This window comes from Triturus cristatus, chromosome 4_2, assembly GCF_964204655.1.
Source record: "Triturus cristatus chromosome 4_2, aTriCri1.1, whole genome shotgun sequence".
Lineage (NCBI taxonomy): Eukaryota > Metazoa > Chordata > Amphibia > Caudata > Salamandridae > Triturus > Triturus cristatus.
Window position 1 is genome coordinate 33,022,404 of NC_140586.1, and position 17,370 is coordinate 33,039,773.

General features: G+C 45.0%; 1 protein-coding gene across 1 annotated transcript in view; it reads left to right on the forward strand.

Moving 5' to 3' along the window:
• The first annotated feature begins 4,239 nt into the window (after positions 1 to 4,239).
• The window catches only part of ESYT1 (extended synaptotagmin 1), a 429,479-nt gene continuing 416,348 nt past the window's right edge, over positions 4,240 to 17,370 (forward strand). The window contains exon 1 of the mRNA XM_085600294.1: positions 4,240 to 4,607. Coding sequence (XP_085456420.1) covers positions 4,296 to 4,607 — 312 coding nt within the window. The 5' untranslated portion in view covers positions 4,240 to 4,295. The remainder of the gene's footprint in view (positions 4,608 to 17,370) is intronic.

The following is a 17,370-nucleotide window of genomic DNA, read 5'->3' on the forward strand; positions in this document are numbered from 1 at the left end:
TGAATCAATGCAAACTTAGAGCAAATGCCAGTTTCACCCTATTTGCGAGTCAACACAATGATTCAAGAATCGAAATATAGGCTTTATCTTAAAGATAGTCTCAATCCGTATCTTTTTAAATAAAGATTTTTCGGATTCAGACAAACGCCAAACAAAGCTGACATGTGTTCCTCATGCGAGCTCTGACTTTTCATGGCTCCAATTAGATAATGAACGGTCTGAGACTAAAATCTGTATTGGCCTGCTGCGATGTTATCTAATGGCTCTTTTCTAGTCATAAGTTGATTCAAGTAGATTCTATTTTGCCAGATTTCGAATTGTCAATTGGTTACTCGAAAAGTTTGTATTTATTGTCTTGATTTGCGCTCACAGGGTGGACACTGCGAGGTCAAATTTACTATTCTTACTCCAGGTGTAGAATATTTTAGGAATGTGCAACTCTGCCCCAATATTCTAAGACGCTTATTTACTATTCTAACTCCGCACCTGGAATATTTACGAAAGGGGTGAAAATTAGTTATATTGTATTGTTGAAAGATCAGCCTAGTAGGAGCAGCTAAATGCAAAAAAAAGGCGTACCCCTAAAAGAGGTTCTGAGTGAGCAGAATAATTTGGCTTTTTATTGGTTCAATACTTGCATGTATAGATTTTGAGTTTAAACAAACCTCGAACTGTTAGATTACTCTCCACTGCTGTGGTAAACAACTTCCCTAGGTCATAACAGTGTGTCATGCTCATGGATTGAATATATCTGCAGCTTCTAGTTCTATATCTGTTGCGGAACGTATTTTAGTGTACTTTTTAGGTCTCGCCTGACCCAGCGCATGCGCTGGTCTGGCGAGACTTATTGAGAGGGCTCCAAAAAGTGCTACCAGGCCAGCCTAGAGTTACAGTGCATGTGCTCGGGCGCGCGCGCCGCGCTTTACCGCGATTACTTTCACTTTCTCGGCCGCACGGCCGCTTTGATGTTTGATCGTGATCGCGATCACTTTCGCGGCCCCACGGCCGCTTTGCATAGGCAATAGGTCTCGCTTTTGGAGCCTTATAAGTATTTAGTTATGCAACTGTTGCATGGCTAAACACTTATAAGGTCCCAAAGGCGAGACCTATTGGCTATGCCAATGCTTGTTTAAAGTAATAATCAGCAGGGGTTTCTGCTGGAGGGTGTTGGGGCTACGCCCCCCTTTACATTCCCTGTAACAATTAAAGCAATCTTAAGGACACTCTCTGCCACTCATGATCGAACTCACTGTTGTTCCTCTCTGTGAGGTTGAAACTAGTGCAGCGTGATGCATCACAGGCCGGTGCTTCGCTTTCCCTACTTGCTTCCCTAAGGTACAGTACTTGACGGGCTGACAATCTTACAGCCCTGAGCCCTGTGAGGTCATCAGCTCGGCAAAGATCGAACATCAAGGACCAGTCGACACCCCCTGATGACGTGAAGGTAAAGTTAGCCCTTGGCGGTTTCGACTCAAGCCCTGTAGCCCTAAGCCTCCACATCAATCAGGGAGTGAAGAGCTTTGCGAACCCACCCTTTCCCAAATCGTAGATGCGTGAGTGCAGAAAGGCAAGATATCCAGACTGCGCAGTTTATCATCATGACTTAAGACACACTGCGCAGACTCTACTTGTGGTAACTGTTCCAGCGCAAGGTAATGGTGGTGCTGCTGGACGCCAGTGTAGCTCCGGAGTCCGGACAGTCAGAAACGCACATCGAAGACAAAGTTATCCTGTAAACAACTAGCATCAGGCTTCTATCCACACCGCAGGACTCAATGGGATGCTGGCCTTGATTGCAAAAAATCTATACACTGCAATTTCAGGCTCCCGTTCATTCTGGGATGTGGTATGCTGCATCCTCTGCTGTCCAAAATACGATCAAGAGATTTCCACCCCCTGAGTGGCACACAGGAATGTTATGTGTCCTATAGCAAACAAGAAAAATTGACCCCCTACCCTTGGTTCGGGGGGCAATGATAGTGCCCATATGGGTGAAGTGGGCCAATCACAGGCCTGAACCCTGGTGTCACTGTTTCTGCTGCACGTATTATTGCAATGCCCAGATTCTATAGATTCTTCTGTTTCTAGACAATTCTTTTGGCCCGTAACAGTGACTCAAGATGGTGATGAGACCAAGATGCCCAATATATACATTTATGGTCCCAATTAGGAGCTGCCCGACACTGGTGGGGTGCAAAGTCCATCTCCATAATTACGAGTACCGTGCTGTAACACCTCACTAGCACTTTGTGATTACAAATTCACGAATGAGGAATACCGGAGCAGAATAGGATTTACCAGGTGAAATTCAGTATGTGAATTCCAAAGAGTGTTCTCCATTATTAGGGATTTAATGCACACATTTACCACCAGGTGGTAAATGATTACCAGGGCTTCTGTGTAAGAGGAGGCTGGTGTTGATGGTACGAGTTGACGGAGGAGACTATCACATGTATTACATGTACCCCCATACCTTAGCTGAGGTTCGGTGGGGTCTGCTAAACTGGTTTATACAGCTATGCAGCCCATTCCCAAAATTATTTTTCAGGCTTCTAGTGATGTTGGAATGGTGCCGATACAACTGGAAAATACGAATGCGGCAACACCGGTCTTGTGAATAGGAAGAGAGGATTGCCACACAGATGCCAGAGAAGGGAGTGTGTGGTCTCTGTGTTGATATGGCAAAGATCAAGCTGCAGTGACCAGGGGTTGCAAGATTGCTCTCTAAAATTGCTTTGCAGATACAAGGGCAGGCCCCCTGCATCCACTTGCAGCACAGAAGGTCTGAGCCACGAGAGAAGGCACAACCCTGCACCCTTGTCTGTGCCCCTAGTGGGACACCTACTTGTTCTTACAGGTAACCTATCCTTCCACTGGGCCAGTGCTCCCCAGCTACGTTGGTGTGGGAACCTTTTACCTACCTCTTGTGCTAATAAGCATGTTATGTTATGTTATTGTGCTTTTATAACGCGCACAGCTACACCTAGGAGTGTCCCGGCGCGAGCTAAGAGGACAGTAAAGCAGAGAGGAGATTAAAACAGGAATGTTTTGAGCTGCTTTCTAAAAAGATTAGGATCCTGAATAGCACGCATACATAAAGGCAGAGCATTCCACAGTGCTGAACCATGCTGTACTTGTCAGGGTAGGGGTACATTGGCTGAGCTGTGAGTAGTACCTTTCCCTGTACTAGAAGAACACACGTTGCTACTGGCCAAGATTGGCAATGTTGTGTATTTCACTTTAAGTTGTATTTAACTTGGAGTTATTAATTCTATCTCGCGCGGCAGCGCGTGCATTGTAATTGTTTGCTGTGTGTGTTCGGTTCTCAGAGCGTTTTTCCTTGGCAACCGGCATTCTCGCCGTGGCTTGCTGATGAGAAGCGTTGGAGATGCCGAGCTCCTTTTGGTGTCTCAACCACATGAATAAATCTTTAATTTTACCATAATTTCGGTGTATTCATTACTCAACAGTATACATTGGCGGAACGGTTTGCGGGTCCAAATACTGTAATATAAGGGGTGGTGCAAGTTAGAATCTGGGGTCATTGGTTGTGCAAAAATCTCTTTGCTGGAATAAGTGAGGTACTACCTGACAGGACTGAGGCACGTTGACAGATTTGTGTGAGGGTTCCAGTACAGGACAGGAAGGGCTTCTGTGTGCTAGGATTGAGGTCCACTTGGAGAACTGTGTATGGAAGAGCAGAGGTGATACGAGTCAAGGTTGTGTGCAATAGCTTTGTAAATGTGGTTGTTTTCTGATTAAATTCGTATAAAAAATTGCTTTAAATCTCTCATTTGCCATTCTTTTTTCTAAAAGTTTCTAGGGGGAAGGAACACTTTTCCAAAACCCCTCTTATGTCAAATTAAATTCTTGCCCAATTTATACGCGTGACCACTTTTTAATGGCACTACTTGACTAATAATGAACTCATAAACACTACTGTGCGCCGCGGCAGAAGTTGAAGTCTATAGTCTTGAGGGAGGAGCTGCGTATAACGTTATGTTATGTGATGGCAAAGTAGTGAGTACCGCCACCCCATTTAGGTCGCACACTAACGGTCCCTAACGGGCTCTCAATGTATCACCCTTCGGCTCCGCCCACTGCATGAGAACCACGCCCCGAGACTTCCAGGCCCTTTGTACACTCCTTCTGGGCGTGGCTCTGATACACTCTATCCAATCAGCCTCAGGGCGCTTGTGTTCTGAGCCCGCCCACATGCCGCACATTCTGTCGCCTGGGTCCCGGAGGCGCAGATTTGGATATACCAGGCGCGGGGCGGGCAGAGAAGGCTGGAGATGCCCGGGGAGCAGCACCAGGAGTCCCCCCACAGGGCCGCACCAGGGACCCCGTCAGGAAACAACGCCTACCGCCTGTTGCTGTTGTTCGCTCGCAGCGTGGCACTGCTGGCGCCCGTCTACATGGCTGGCTACTACAACATCAGCCTGGTTGTGGTGTTGGGCGGCCTGCTGGGCTATTTGTGCTGGAAGCACCGGCGCTCTAGCAAGCAAAGCAGCCTGCGGACCGCCATAGAGCTTGTCGAGGACGAGGAAGAGACAGTGCGGGCCACGATCAGCCCAAAGGGGCTTCTGCGGGGGCTACCAGCCTGGGTGAGTGCGCAGAACCCTTCACTGGCTACTGATGTCCGACCCTGGCAACACCAGCCTGTAGTTCCCACAGAACATGTGTCGCCAACTGTTACAAACATACCCAAAGACTTCGCCCAGCTGCCAAAGACAGCACAACCTTGCAAGTGTCATCCACCATCCTGCTGGCAAACTTTCCTTCACATTTTAGATACAGGCGCCAGTCACTGACAACTCCCAGCATCCACGCCACGGATTCAGCATCCTGTCTCGAGCCTCTCGCTCCCATCAAAACTGCCCACTACACAGTTATCCTCTATCGAGAAACTGCTGTCTGCGCTCCATGTACTACCCATCACTCACAGGCATCGCCATTCCCACTTTCGACACTCAGAAACTACAGGCTGTATCCAGCACCCTGTATCCAGCCCACACCGACCACACTATTCTGCAGGCATCAATCACCGGCAACAAAATACAACACCAAACAAGCACCGTGTATTGAGAGCTCACTGACCAAACTGCACCTCATACACTGCACTTAAGGCCCCCAATCACTGATAACAAACATCCATCAGTGAGTTTGTTATCAATAACTAGATAAAAAAAAAAAACATCCTTCACTGATTGAGTTACTATACTCTACGCCATCAGAGCTAGCGCACCATCATCCTGCATTGTTGTCAAGTCTCCATAAACAACTGGCCCTTCCTATTCCCCATCACCTTCATATGCCATCGGTACCTTCTCACAGCATCCTGCATGTTAGACTGAACCCTTTGCCTGGCACTCACTAGCCATAGCATACCTAATCCCATCACTTGGAGACACCACCATACTTACTTACAACACATGGCATCCTGCATTCATCACTAATGTCATAAGTCATCCTGTATCCTGGACCCACTGAACACTGTCAACCTTGAAGTGATGCTCTAGAGGCTTCTGGCCTGGGTGATTATGCAGTATGCCGGACCCATCTTTGGTACCTGTAGACAGCATCCGCTAACATCACCCATCCTCTCACTGGTCCCACCGTCGTGTATCCAGCATTCTTCATCCACTAACATCACCCATCCTCTCACTGGTCCCACCGTCGTGTGTCCAGCATTCTTCATCCACTAACATCACCCATCCTCTCACTGGTCCCACCGTCGTGTGTCCAGCATTCTTCATCCACTAACATCACCCATCCTCTCACTGGTCCCACCGTCGTGTGTCCAGCATTCTTCATCCACTAACATCACCCATCCTCTCACTGGTCCCACCGTCGTGTGTCCAGCATTCTTCATCCACTAACATCACCCATCCTCTCACTGGTCCCACCGTCGTGTGTCCAGCATTCTTCATCCACTAACATCACCCATCCTCTCACTGGTCCCACCGTCGTGTATCCAGCATTCTTCACCCGCTGACAACACCCAATAGTACCAACTATCCTGTAGCACTCATTACAGACTGCCAGTCCACAATGGTTCATCCCATAGCTACCAGAATGAATGATTTTGCAGGGCTTATCTCTGTAGGGGCTGCTAGCCTGGGAGGATGGGCAGGGCGTGTGCCTGGTCGTTACTATCAACAGACCACATTGTGTCTACTACCCATCATAATACAGTTACAAAACGTCCCTCAGGATAAAAACACATAAATATCATATCGCATATTGAGACCCCCGTGCACTGCTGCTTTTGCTTTAATGATGTGTCGGACAGACCATTAAAGCAACATTTGAAGTGCACAGGCGATATGGTATTTTCATGGACCCCTGTTGATACAATAAGCAGATATGCTGGTTTAATGTCTCCCTAATGCTATTGTGTTTATTATTGTTTTATTTTTATATTGCTTATTATTTTTTGTGATGTACATGTGTATTTAACATGAAGGCTGCATTTGATACAGAATATTAACGTGGGATTCTTTTTATGTAAGTGGATTAAGGCCATATATTTTTTCCATACTTCTGTGGTGTATGTATAATGAAGTCTGAGTGGTTTATGTGATTCATGTGTTTAGGTCTCGCCTGACCCAGCGCATGCGCTGGTCAGGCGAGACTTATTGAGAGGGCTCCAAAAAGTGCTACCAGGCCAGCCTAGAGCTACAGTGCATGTGCGCGGGCGCGCGCGCCACTTTTACCGCCATTACTTTCACTTTCGCATCGCGATCACTTTCACTTTGCGGCCGCAGGGCCGCTTGGCATAGCCAATAGGTCTCGCTTTTGGGACCTTATAAGTGTTTAGTTATGCAACTGTTGCATGGCTAAACACTTATAAGGTCCCAAAGGCGAGACCTATTGGCTATGCCAATGCTTGTTTTATCCTGAGGGGAATGTTGTGATTGTATTGTGAAGTCGAATCCTGACCCCTTGGGGTGTGGGGGTCTCTTTCCCTTTTGTTTCACTTACTTCCTATCATACACTGTCTGTACCCACCATCCGCAACTTCATCCACCTACTGACCCCGCCTCCTAATTGTATACATTACCCGCTGCCTAATGACATCATCCACATCACCCTTTATCTTTTATCTACAGCCAATCACGCAGTGACTGCATCTGCTACTCACTACCATCACCCAGCTACTGACTACATCCACCATTCCTTCTGCACATGGCCCACGGAGAGAACACTGCATCCATCTTCTAATGCCCATCCTATTCTGCTGGCACTGACAGCATCGCCCAGCAAGGTTTGCAAAAGCCAATAGGTCTGGCCTTGGCAAGCTGGTGCGATGGTTTCTTTACATTTTTTATTTCAAGCATATGGCACAATAATAAAAAAAAAAAAAAAATCATGCAGCCATGTGCTTGCAATAAAAATGTTAAACAAACTGTAACCATCCCCGTTCATTTTAATAGAACAATTCGGACGTTGAGATGACCCACTGACAGAAGGAGGGTTTTTTTCATGTTCCTTCAATTGAAGGGCATTTTTATTCGGTATATTTTTTGCCTGTTGTTAACTTTTGCTTTCACTGAGCTTTGCTGAGTGCATGCCCGCATTGTTTCTGTACTTGGCAGTATTTCCCTATTGATGATGTTAGTGCATAATTGCTGTCCCGGTGGGTGGTAATTTTGGTAGTAATTTTTAGGTCCAGTATTAAGTAGGGCCTTTTGTTTTTAACAAGAATATTTATATATTGTAATGATTACGGGGGCTTTCAAGCTACCCTCTTCATCCATTTGTCTGCTGCACTGTCATTCTCATTTTGCTTACGCCCACTACAGCATGTGGCACAAGGTCAATCCAGGTCACTCATTGGCTTACTGGACTGTGAGTGACAGCATTCTGCTCTCTCGCAATGTGCACACCCTCACAATACGTAGTCCCCATCAGGGACTACCGGTGCAGTGTGTGCTTTTACATAAAACATATATATGTACTTTGTCTTTTAGACCACGCTTGTTTAAATAAAACGTGTGCCTTCATAAAAATACATAAAGTAATCATTGCGAAGCCAAAAGATTAGCAGCTAACGCAGACCTATTAGCTTTGCCAATGCTTGTGATATAATGAAGGCTCAACATTCTATACATGTGAACAAACCTGAACCTGAAGGGAGTTGTCCTTTAACGGTTCTTCCAAATTTGCTCCTGCGTCACAGAACCTGGCCTTTGTGGAGGTTGTTTGTCTCCACGCTGAGTTACTGACCAAGAGATTTCGTTTTCTTTAAGTCCAGGCTGTAATAACATGTTGGGCCCACGGAATACAGTAGGAACAGCCTCCCGTGAGGACATTCCATAAATACGCCCAAAAAGCATCACTAACTGCGTCACTTTTCTGGGCCCCAGCTAGTATTGTGTGATTTAGAATAAAAAACATTTGGTTTGTGTCCAACAGATAGGGTACACATACCCAAATGTAGTCTGATGTACCTGCTGCCGCGATATGTGTGCAAGCCTCAGGTCACTGGTGTGACGGACTCTGCCTTTCATTCTTCTGTGGTTGATACAGCTGCCAAACTAGATATTGTGGCATGTATTTGAAAACGAGTAATTCTTTTAGAATTACCCGAATAACTGCTAACAATAGAACGTTAATAGATAAAGAAAGTAAAACGAAATGTAATTGTGAAGGCCTGCTTTACAAGGCGGGGAGACTCCCAACGCTTGAGATGACTAGAGCGCGTTCACACCCTTCTGCAGGCGGGCAGTCACATCTTCCATGCTGTCGGTGTTTAGCTTTTGTGAGAGACAGAGGAGGGGGCTGTCTGGTCGCCTTTTGACCAGTGTTACTGGTGTGCCCCTGTGTCCTTCGGGTTTACTGCCTCTCGAGTGGGGCAGCTCTTGTCCCCATGTTTGGTGAAGCACAGAGGGCTGGCTGCAGATATCCAGGGGGGGGGAGGGGTCTGTAGAGGGCTGGCTGTAGATAACCAGAGGGGGGTCTGTGGAGCATTGTTTGATAGGCCACTGTTCTGAGCTGCACAAGTCCAGCTTGATCCTAATACAAGGGGGCTAGATGTATTTAAAACCTCACAGGGCATGTTTGTAGGCCCCGTGTGTTGGGTGGGGCAGCTTGGCATTTTGAAACCAGGGGTCCGGGTTCTTTAAAATGGAGATGCCACCTTCCAAATGACAAGCTGTGGGGCAAGGAGCGAACGTTTGACTGGATGCCACACAGGGGCAGAAAATGGGCACAGGCACCAAAATATATGTGCCCCCATTGTGAAGCATACAGCTAATAAGCACTGGTAAAGCCAGTAGGTCTCTCCTATACAAGATCTCTTGGCTTTGACAATGTTTTTTAAATCATGTTGTGCAATAGCGTGACTCTGGTGCATTGTTTAGTATTGTGTGGCCTGTCATTGTGTGGTATGGCCTGTCATATAGTATAGTATGCTAAGGCCTGTCATTGTATAGCATGGTATGGTATGGCTTGTCATTGTATGATATGGTATATTATAGCCTGTAATTGTATAGTATGGTATTGCCTATCATTGTATTTTATGGTATAGTATATTATAATACAGCCTGCCATAGTATAGTATGTTATGATATGGCCTGCCATTGGTGAGGAATGGTAAAGAAGAGAGGGGGTCAAAAGTCAAAAGGACTGAGGGCAGGGGGGAGGAGGGAAAGGGTTATGTATGGAGAGCAGTAGGGAAGGAGCTGGTAAATGGAACACTGAGAGACAAAGGGAGAGAGGGCAACACAAAAGAATATCATGTCTGCAATACAACAATGCCATGATATTGTAAAGTATGGTGTGGTATGGCCTGTACTTGTATGGTATGTAATTGTATAGTATGGTTTGGTATGGTATGGCCTGTACTTGTATAATATGGTATTTCCTGTCATTATTGGGTATGTCCTGTCATTGTTTGGTATGATGTGGTGTGGCCTGTGTCTGTATAGTATGGTGTGGTATGTCCTGTAATAGTGTGGTATGGTTTAGTCTCTCATGGTATGGTGTAGTATGGCCCGTACTTGTATAGCATGGTGCGGCCTGTCGTATGGTCTAGGATGGCCTGTCATTGTATAGTATGGCATGGCCTGTAATTGTGTGGTATGGTATGACAAATACATTAAACAGCATGTTCAAGAGAAGATCTTCTGGTCGGTGTTAGATGATGCGGTGAAGAAAACTTCACAGAATGCCAGGAGCAATAGCTTAATTGGAAGCAAACAGAGCGTGCTGCAGAACGCAACCTATCACAAAACAATGGTTGGACCATGTGGTGCCCAGCTGGCAGAAGAAGCCAGCAGCTTCGGCATCTCATAAACTGTGAATTGTTAGACAGAAAGAAAAGAGATGAACCGGGGTTAGCGAGCTATAAAGAATAGAGTGCTCTTAGGAAGTCAAACAAGGGTACACGCGAGCGACTCAAGGAGCTGCTAAATTATGACGCAGGGTCTGGCGAATTAGGAACAGCAGCTGCTCAGAAACCGGTGTACCAGTTCCACCCCATTTAAGATTCAGGAAAGAGCTGCTAAAGTCTGACCAGGCGGTGACCTTTATCCGCCAAGAGTGGCTCTCTAACACATTTCTCTTCAGGCCATCAACTATGCCCGCATTCCCGTTTGCCAAGTGACACACACGTGTGGAGCTGGCAGGGTGTGATAAGAGCATGCCAGGCAACTGTGCAATCCTGCAAGGCGGCTTAGGGTGACTAATCCCTCGTTCCTCATTAACTGTTACAAGGCAGTTCTTAATGGGCACAATTCATGAATATGTATGACTTTTTAAATGCTGTTTAACCTGTGTAATCTAGGAATGTCATATTCCTATTTGTCTATGCATAATGGGAGTAAAGCATGCACATACTGTGAAAACTCCATAGAAGTATATATAGTACTCATTGCTTACTTTCAGTGGGTAACATCCCCCTTCTGAAACAAATACAGCAATATATTTGAAGTTAAAAGCCATTTTATTGAGCAATTGAATAGCTGTGCAGCAAATTCGCACTGAATCTACTTCTAATCTTGCTAGCGCCATTACGGCCACCCCCCTCAGTTCAGATTACTACAGACACTGTTTCAAGTCCTGACCTTTTCACCTACAAATGATTGATTTCAGGTCTTTTACTTTAATTAGATCAATGGAAGGAAAACAGCACCCAGAATGCAGTGGGCTATCACACAAAGGTCCAGGACTGGAAATAGTGTCTGTAATGACCGGGAGGACAGTGGTCACCCTAAATACCATTATCTCATATACAAAACCTTTAATAGTAAATATTGTAAACCACCCCCCCCCCCTAACACACGTAATTATGAGGGCAATGAAGGATAGTGGTAAAATGAAGATATGGCGTATGCTTTTTCAGCATAAGATAAAACAGCCTTCCTTAGGCCTCCCAATAGATAGTGGGTAAAATGATCACGTGACATGGGGCCTCAGATCACAGTGGTCAGGAGAAGTGAAAAACTGTTGTCTCCTTCGATCACAGCGAGCCCATCTAGAAACCAAAGATTCACAGCAATATTTTTGGAAGGTATTTTTCTTATTGTATCTTTTAGCACATGTCTCTTCATCTAGGTTGTTCTGCTTACATCTGGAGAAAAAAAATCGAATTTCGCATCCCCTGAGAAAAAAGATCCACATTTGCTACGCCTGGGTCACAGCTTCTCTGTGTACTGAACTGCGAGCTGTGCCGTTGTATAACATGACTTAAAAACCATTGACAAAGTGATTGCACAGGTGATACCTATTGGCTTTACCAATGCTTGATAGCTATATACTGTAGGATTAAGCCACTGCTTTAGGTCCTAGCTAGGGCCCTCAGAGGGGAGTGATCTATCTTCTGGATCTCCCAGTTATCCAGGGGAACATGCTCCTTCAGGAAGCGGAGGAGTGTGGCCCAGCATTGTCTACCTCAGATTTAGGTGACTTGCCAGTGAGGCCTAGCTTCAGTGTCCTCACTGCATTATCTAGAGTCTTGAGTTTACTCTCTAGGTGTATCATGGTAGCTTCGGTACATTATTGAAAGTCTTGCGGTTATTCGATTCTTCACTAAGGACCTGGGCTGCAGTATCCAGCACCCTCACCTTCATCTCCGATCCGTAAGCTTGATGCTCAATTGCCACTGGATTCATAATCAGGTCCTGAAGGTTGTTGTCCAATGTGGATAATTTGCGGTCAGTGCTGCCTGCCTGTCCTTGCTGCCAAATCCTTCAATAACTCCATCAGCAAGGCCTCTCCCTTGATTAAGTGGGCCACCTTTGTACCCTCATCGTCTTCAAGAGTGCCGGATTGCCGGCCCGCCCTGTTGCTTCTTAGGCAAAAAAATACTGCTTGACCTTTGGGCATTTTGGTTGTGTGTTCTTTAGTGGCACAGCGTATAATGAAGTTTCACTGCTCTGTATTATGGGTGTGGAATAATTCTCCTCATATCCCGTTGGCTGTCCCGCTGTACTTAGCACATTGCACACGTCACTTCAACCATGGTCATTAATAGCACCAAGCAGAGCCTTCCAGCTATGTGGCACGCTTTGGTCCTGTTTCAGCCTGCATCCACAGTGCTCCCACTTGCCACAGCAAGCAAGTTTCAGTAGTATTCCTAACAGCTCCAGTACTCCTCAGCAGACACAGTTACCCTGAACCGGACTCTGTGTCTCACAAGTGTTTCCAGGTGGAGGCCAGACATCCTCAGGCCTGCCTTTTGTTGCCTGTAGTTACTCTTGGATGTCACAGTCATGAGCACTGAGCCATTCAGAGCCATCGATGAGGTTTGCTGGGGAGACCAGACTATCTGTTCACTTATTTATTTTTAAGCCAAAGAGGGATGACCGATCCGCCAATAAAGAAATAGCTCAGTTTACGTTTTACTATCCATAGATTCTGCAGCAGACTCTAGATACCCCACCCTCTTCCACCGCCTCTAGCCCGCAAAGGCAGCTGAGCCAAAGCGCTAACAGGGAAAGTTTAAGTGGGTGCTGGCTAGCTCCACCCCCACTCCTTCAGTATCACAGGATATTTGAATAAAACAGTCGGATATCAATCATGGTCTGTTTTTTAATTAACGGAAAGATGTGTTCCCCATTTTTTTGTGAGTTTTAGTGTTGCATACTAGTACGCTTAAAAGAAGAATTTACCCTTTTGATGAATTATTTGTGCACCCCTGTTAGGTCCTGAAGAAAGTTTAAAAAGACATAATGGGAAAACGAAATGTTGACAGTTCTGAAAAAAACTTGGTACTTACCTGCTTTGACTTTTCACTAACACACAATTTCTATGAGTCAATTAGCTTGGGACTGATATCAAAATGCTACTACTTTATATGATCTTAACGTTCTGAACATCTGGATAAGTGTCCTACTGTTATTTATAGAGATACAGACTTCACTTGTCTTTCGGAAATAAGTATTTTTTCCACTAAAATCACTTATCTTAACAACTAAGAAAAAATATTTTAATGTTATTTATGAACCTTCTTTTTACCTGATCATTAGATACCCTTTATCATAGTCTACTTGTGTTGAGGGTTATGAACTAACCATCAAACACTGCATCTTTAATAGGGTTTGTAGCACGATTTTCACCACTACTAAAGTATTGATCTAATTGAAGGTTTTAACACATGTAGGACGTTTTTCTGCGTAATATCAATCCGTCCTTTGTGTATACGGTAATCCTTTTTAGGTCGAGCCTGGGCTGCGCATGTGCTGCTCTGCGAGGCATGCTGTGTTCGAGTATGGACTTGAAGCTTTGCCCGCTCTCCGCCCATACTTTTCATTGGCTTGTGTCATTGTCCTTTGTAAAGTCTGGCTTCTGATTCGTTAATAGGCTTGTTAGTCCCTCCTTAGTACCACCTTGTCTTCATTTGTAACCTCCCATGAGGACTGGCCCTTTTACTTCTGATGTTACATGGAATGTCTTATTTAGACTGTAAGCACTATTTTCGTTAATGAGCTTCTCCTACTGCAGGCACAACATGATTTCCTGAAACATTCAGCGCGCTATGCACGCTTTCACTTTCCAAGAAGGCCGTGACAATGGCGGCTGCTTCTTTGAAGTGAAATAGGTCTCGCATTTACAAGAGTTTGAGCTATTGGCATTGTAAATAACAATGCATTTTATTTATGTGTAATTATCAAAACAGATAAATAAAAGGCATTTTCATTTACAATGCCAATAGCTTAAACTCTTGCAAATGCAAAACATATTGCATTGCAAATGCTTGTTACATTACATGTGCAGTCCGGGTCTTTTTTTGGCTGTGGAAGAGTGTAGCCAAGCTGAGTCTCTGGTCCCCCACACTGAACTTCTGCAGTTTCACAGACCAGCTTGGAGTGCATGTAGATGAATAGACTCTCTCGACCCCATGTCTCCTACCATTTCACTGATGGGTGGCCTAATAATTATCATACCCCTGAGGAAGGTCATATAAGGACCGAAATGCATTGGGTGCTATATGTTCGTAATTATCTGGAGGATCTGAAATTTCTCATGTTCACGAATAGGCCTGGATGGGCAATTCTGGAATATATAAAACGCAAAAGTTCACAGAAGTTTCATTCCTTTGGCGTGATGGATGAACTTGGAAAATAATTTGTGAAATAAAAGGGACAAAAAATTGGATTACTGTGGTTGAAGTGTATTAAATGAATACTTATGTGCATACGGCTGTGGAACCCGTTCGTGTTTCGCATTAATGCAAGTCACTATTTGGTCATTGTTTGATGTTTAAGTGCTAAAGGAATGGAGCACTGTTGGGTGCATGCACGCCGAATTTCGATAAAATGTTGATGGAACTTCAAGATTAAAAAGGGAGGGTGTGCGCCAGGTTTTTGACTTTTTGCTAATAATTGTCATGCCACTCGTTGGCTGTTTATAATATGGGGCACCTGGACATACCTCAAAGTATTGTTGCCAGTGTATTTTACAAAACTAGTCTAGACAGCAAGACACGTGATGATGCATGACTGAAAATCGGGGTAGACTGACAGAGATACAAGGTTGAGCTGGGTAAGGTGCAAGAGTACGCTTGAAGATAGTCCAGACCGAGTGTCTGAAGATGCATTACCTCATGAGGCCCAGAGATTGGCTGCATGAGGTTCAGGATTAAGCCAATAGAGATAAGGGCCAGATTAGGTGAGATGCATAATTGGATGTGCTCCCAGGGCATGCTACTTGAGCTACATGGATATTTATTTGAAATTTGCTGTAGTGCGGACTACATCATTGTTGATGTACGAGCCCGTTACACAAATACAAACGTATCTTCCTTAGTTATTGTTATAATCTACTGTTATCTTAAAAAACGCCTTCCCACCTTCCCTCTGGCCACCTCAAACGAACCTAACATTGTCCCTCCATATTGAATTTTGTTTGTATAGTCAGTGAACTAGTTATCTCGGCTAATCCTTTTTCACCCTCTTGAGGCCAAAATATGCTTACAGAGATGAATGCCTTCAGACTCTCACAAAACATTCCCACCCACATTGGAGACCAATGCCTGGAGCTGATTCTCTTTACCATCTCTGACCTCCAGTTTCAGAACACTCGTCAGCTACCCTGATGTGACCACTACCTCATACATATTTTCATTGGCAATGAACTTGAGAATAAATAGACCCTCATCCGCACCCTCACCTCAACCAGTAATTTGAACCACCTTCAACCGGGCCTTTTCGCCCAATTGCTAAACAGCATTTATGATTCCCAGTTGGAGCCAATGGATGATTTCCTCTCCCACCATGAGAAGAAAAACCTATTGAAATTAACATGTGTACTCCTGCTTCTTCACAGAAAATTATATTATGTTTGGTGACTGTTTGTTTACACTCTTTAGTTTGTCCCTATGTATAGCTTAATCTTTATGACTTTCAGAACTGCACCTATAACCTGTTAAGCGCTCTGTTACTCGCAAGAGTTTTGTTCGCGCTATATAAAACTTCAAAAATAAATAAATAAAATAAAATCAATCAAGTCCAACATTTGGAAAAAGATTCTCCTGTTAAAATGCAAAGGCAGAGCTCTGGAAAGGCGCTGGGCAAAATCCAAACTTTCTTCCGATCGGGCAGCATGAAGAGTAGACTCAAAGGGTTACTTTTTACCTTGCATTACAGCCCAAAAAGGATACCAACCAATCAAGCCCACAGCTTGACCATGGAACTGTTCTAAATCTATAAAGAGATGACTACCCAATGATCTTCGTCCACCCTTCAGACACACGCTACCCCAAATTGTGACAATCGTTTATCCTTTTTCCCCAATGAAATCTCTACTTTAAGAGAAAGCCTACCTGCAACAGCCTACCTGCCTGACGACCCGCCACCACAGGCCCACCACCTTCTCAAGCTTTACTCTGGCATCAGAAACTGTGGTGAAAGTCATATCTTGCTGCTCCAAAAATACCTAACTGAGCTGGAACATCTGCAGTGCTAGTTGTCAATCTGGGTCTTCTGGCTGTACTACCAGCAGTCACGAGCCTAATCAACACTTTACTCACCAGCAGATCCATTCCTCAATCTCTCCAGGCATCCCATCACCACACCTCTCCCCAAAAACCCATCTGCAGACCCTGAGAACTTTGCTATCTTTAGACTCATCTGTGTCCTTCCTTGTGTTGCCAAGCAGCGGAAAAAGTTGTACCCCGCCAACTCTTCCCGTCTGAAAGCGAATGGTTTTCTATGTGATTTCCAGTCAGGCTTCAGACCTTGAAGAAGAATAGAAACCATGCTACAAAACATCTTAACTGCAAGGCTAATCGCTCTCCTTGCACCCTAACACTACAGGAACTGTCAGCAGCTTTCAACACCATCAACCACCAAATCCAGCTTTACAGACTTGAATGATGTGAAGACATCAGGAGAGTAGCGTTCACCTACTTACCAGGTCAACCTGGCATCCTTCTTCTCCAGGTCTAGCAGTACCACCCGTGCCTTCCCCCAAGTCTCAGCTTCATCCCCAAAGCTCTTCCACATCTGCATATCCCCTGAATCCAAGGAGGTTGACCATCATGTGTATGCCAATGACTCTTAACTCCCCCTCACGTTTGATGGTAAAGCAGGCCTCCAATCCAAGCTAACCCTCTGTCTTTCCATGTTTATCATTGGATGCAGGAAACTGTCTTTTCCTTTTTGGAAACAAAAATGAGATCCTCAGCATGGGGATGACCAAACCTCAGTACTTGCCTTTCACCTGACCTGAATCCCTTAACCCTCCTCCATGACCCATATGAAATCCTTATAACCTTGGTGTTTTGTTTGACAGTCACCGCTTCCTCCTATCTCAGATTAATGCTGCACCTAAATCTACCTTCCTCCCCCTTGTCATCTGTGAGGGGGCACAACCCGTCTGGTTTGAGCTAAAACCAATCGCTGTCATCCTAGCAGTCGTGAT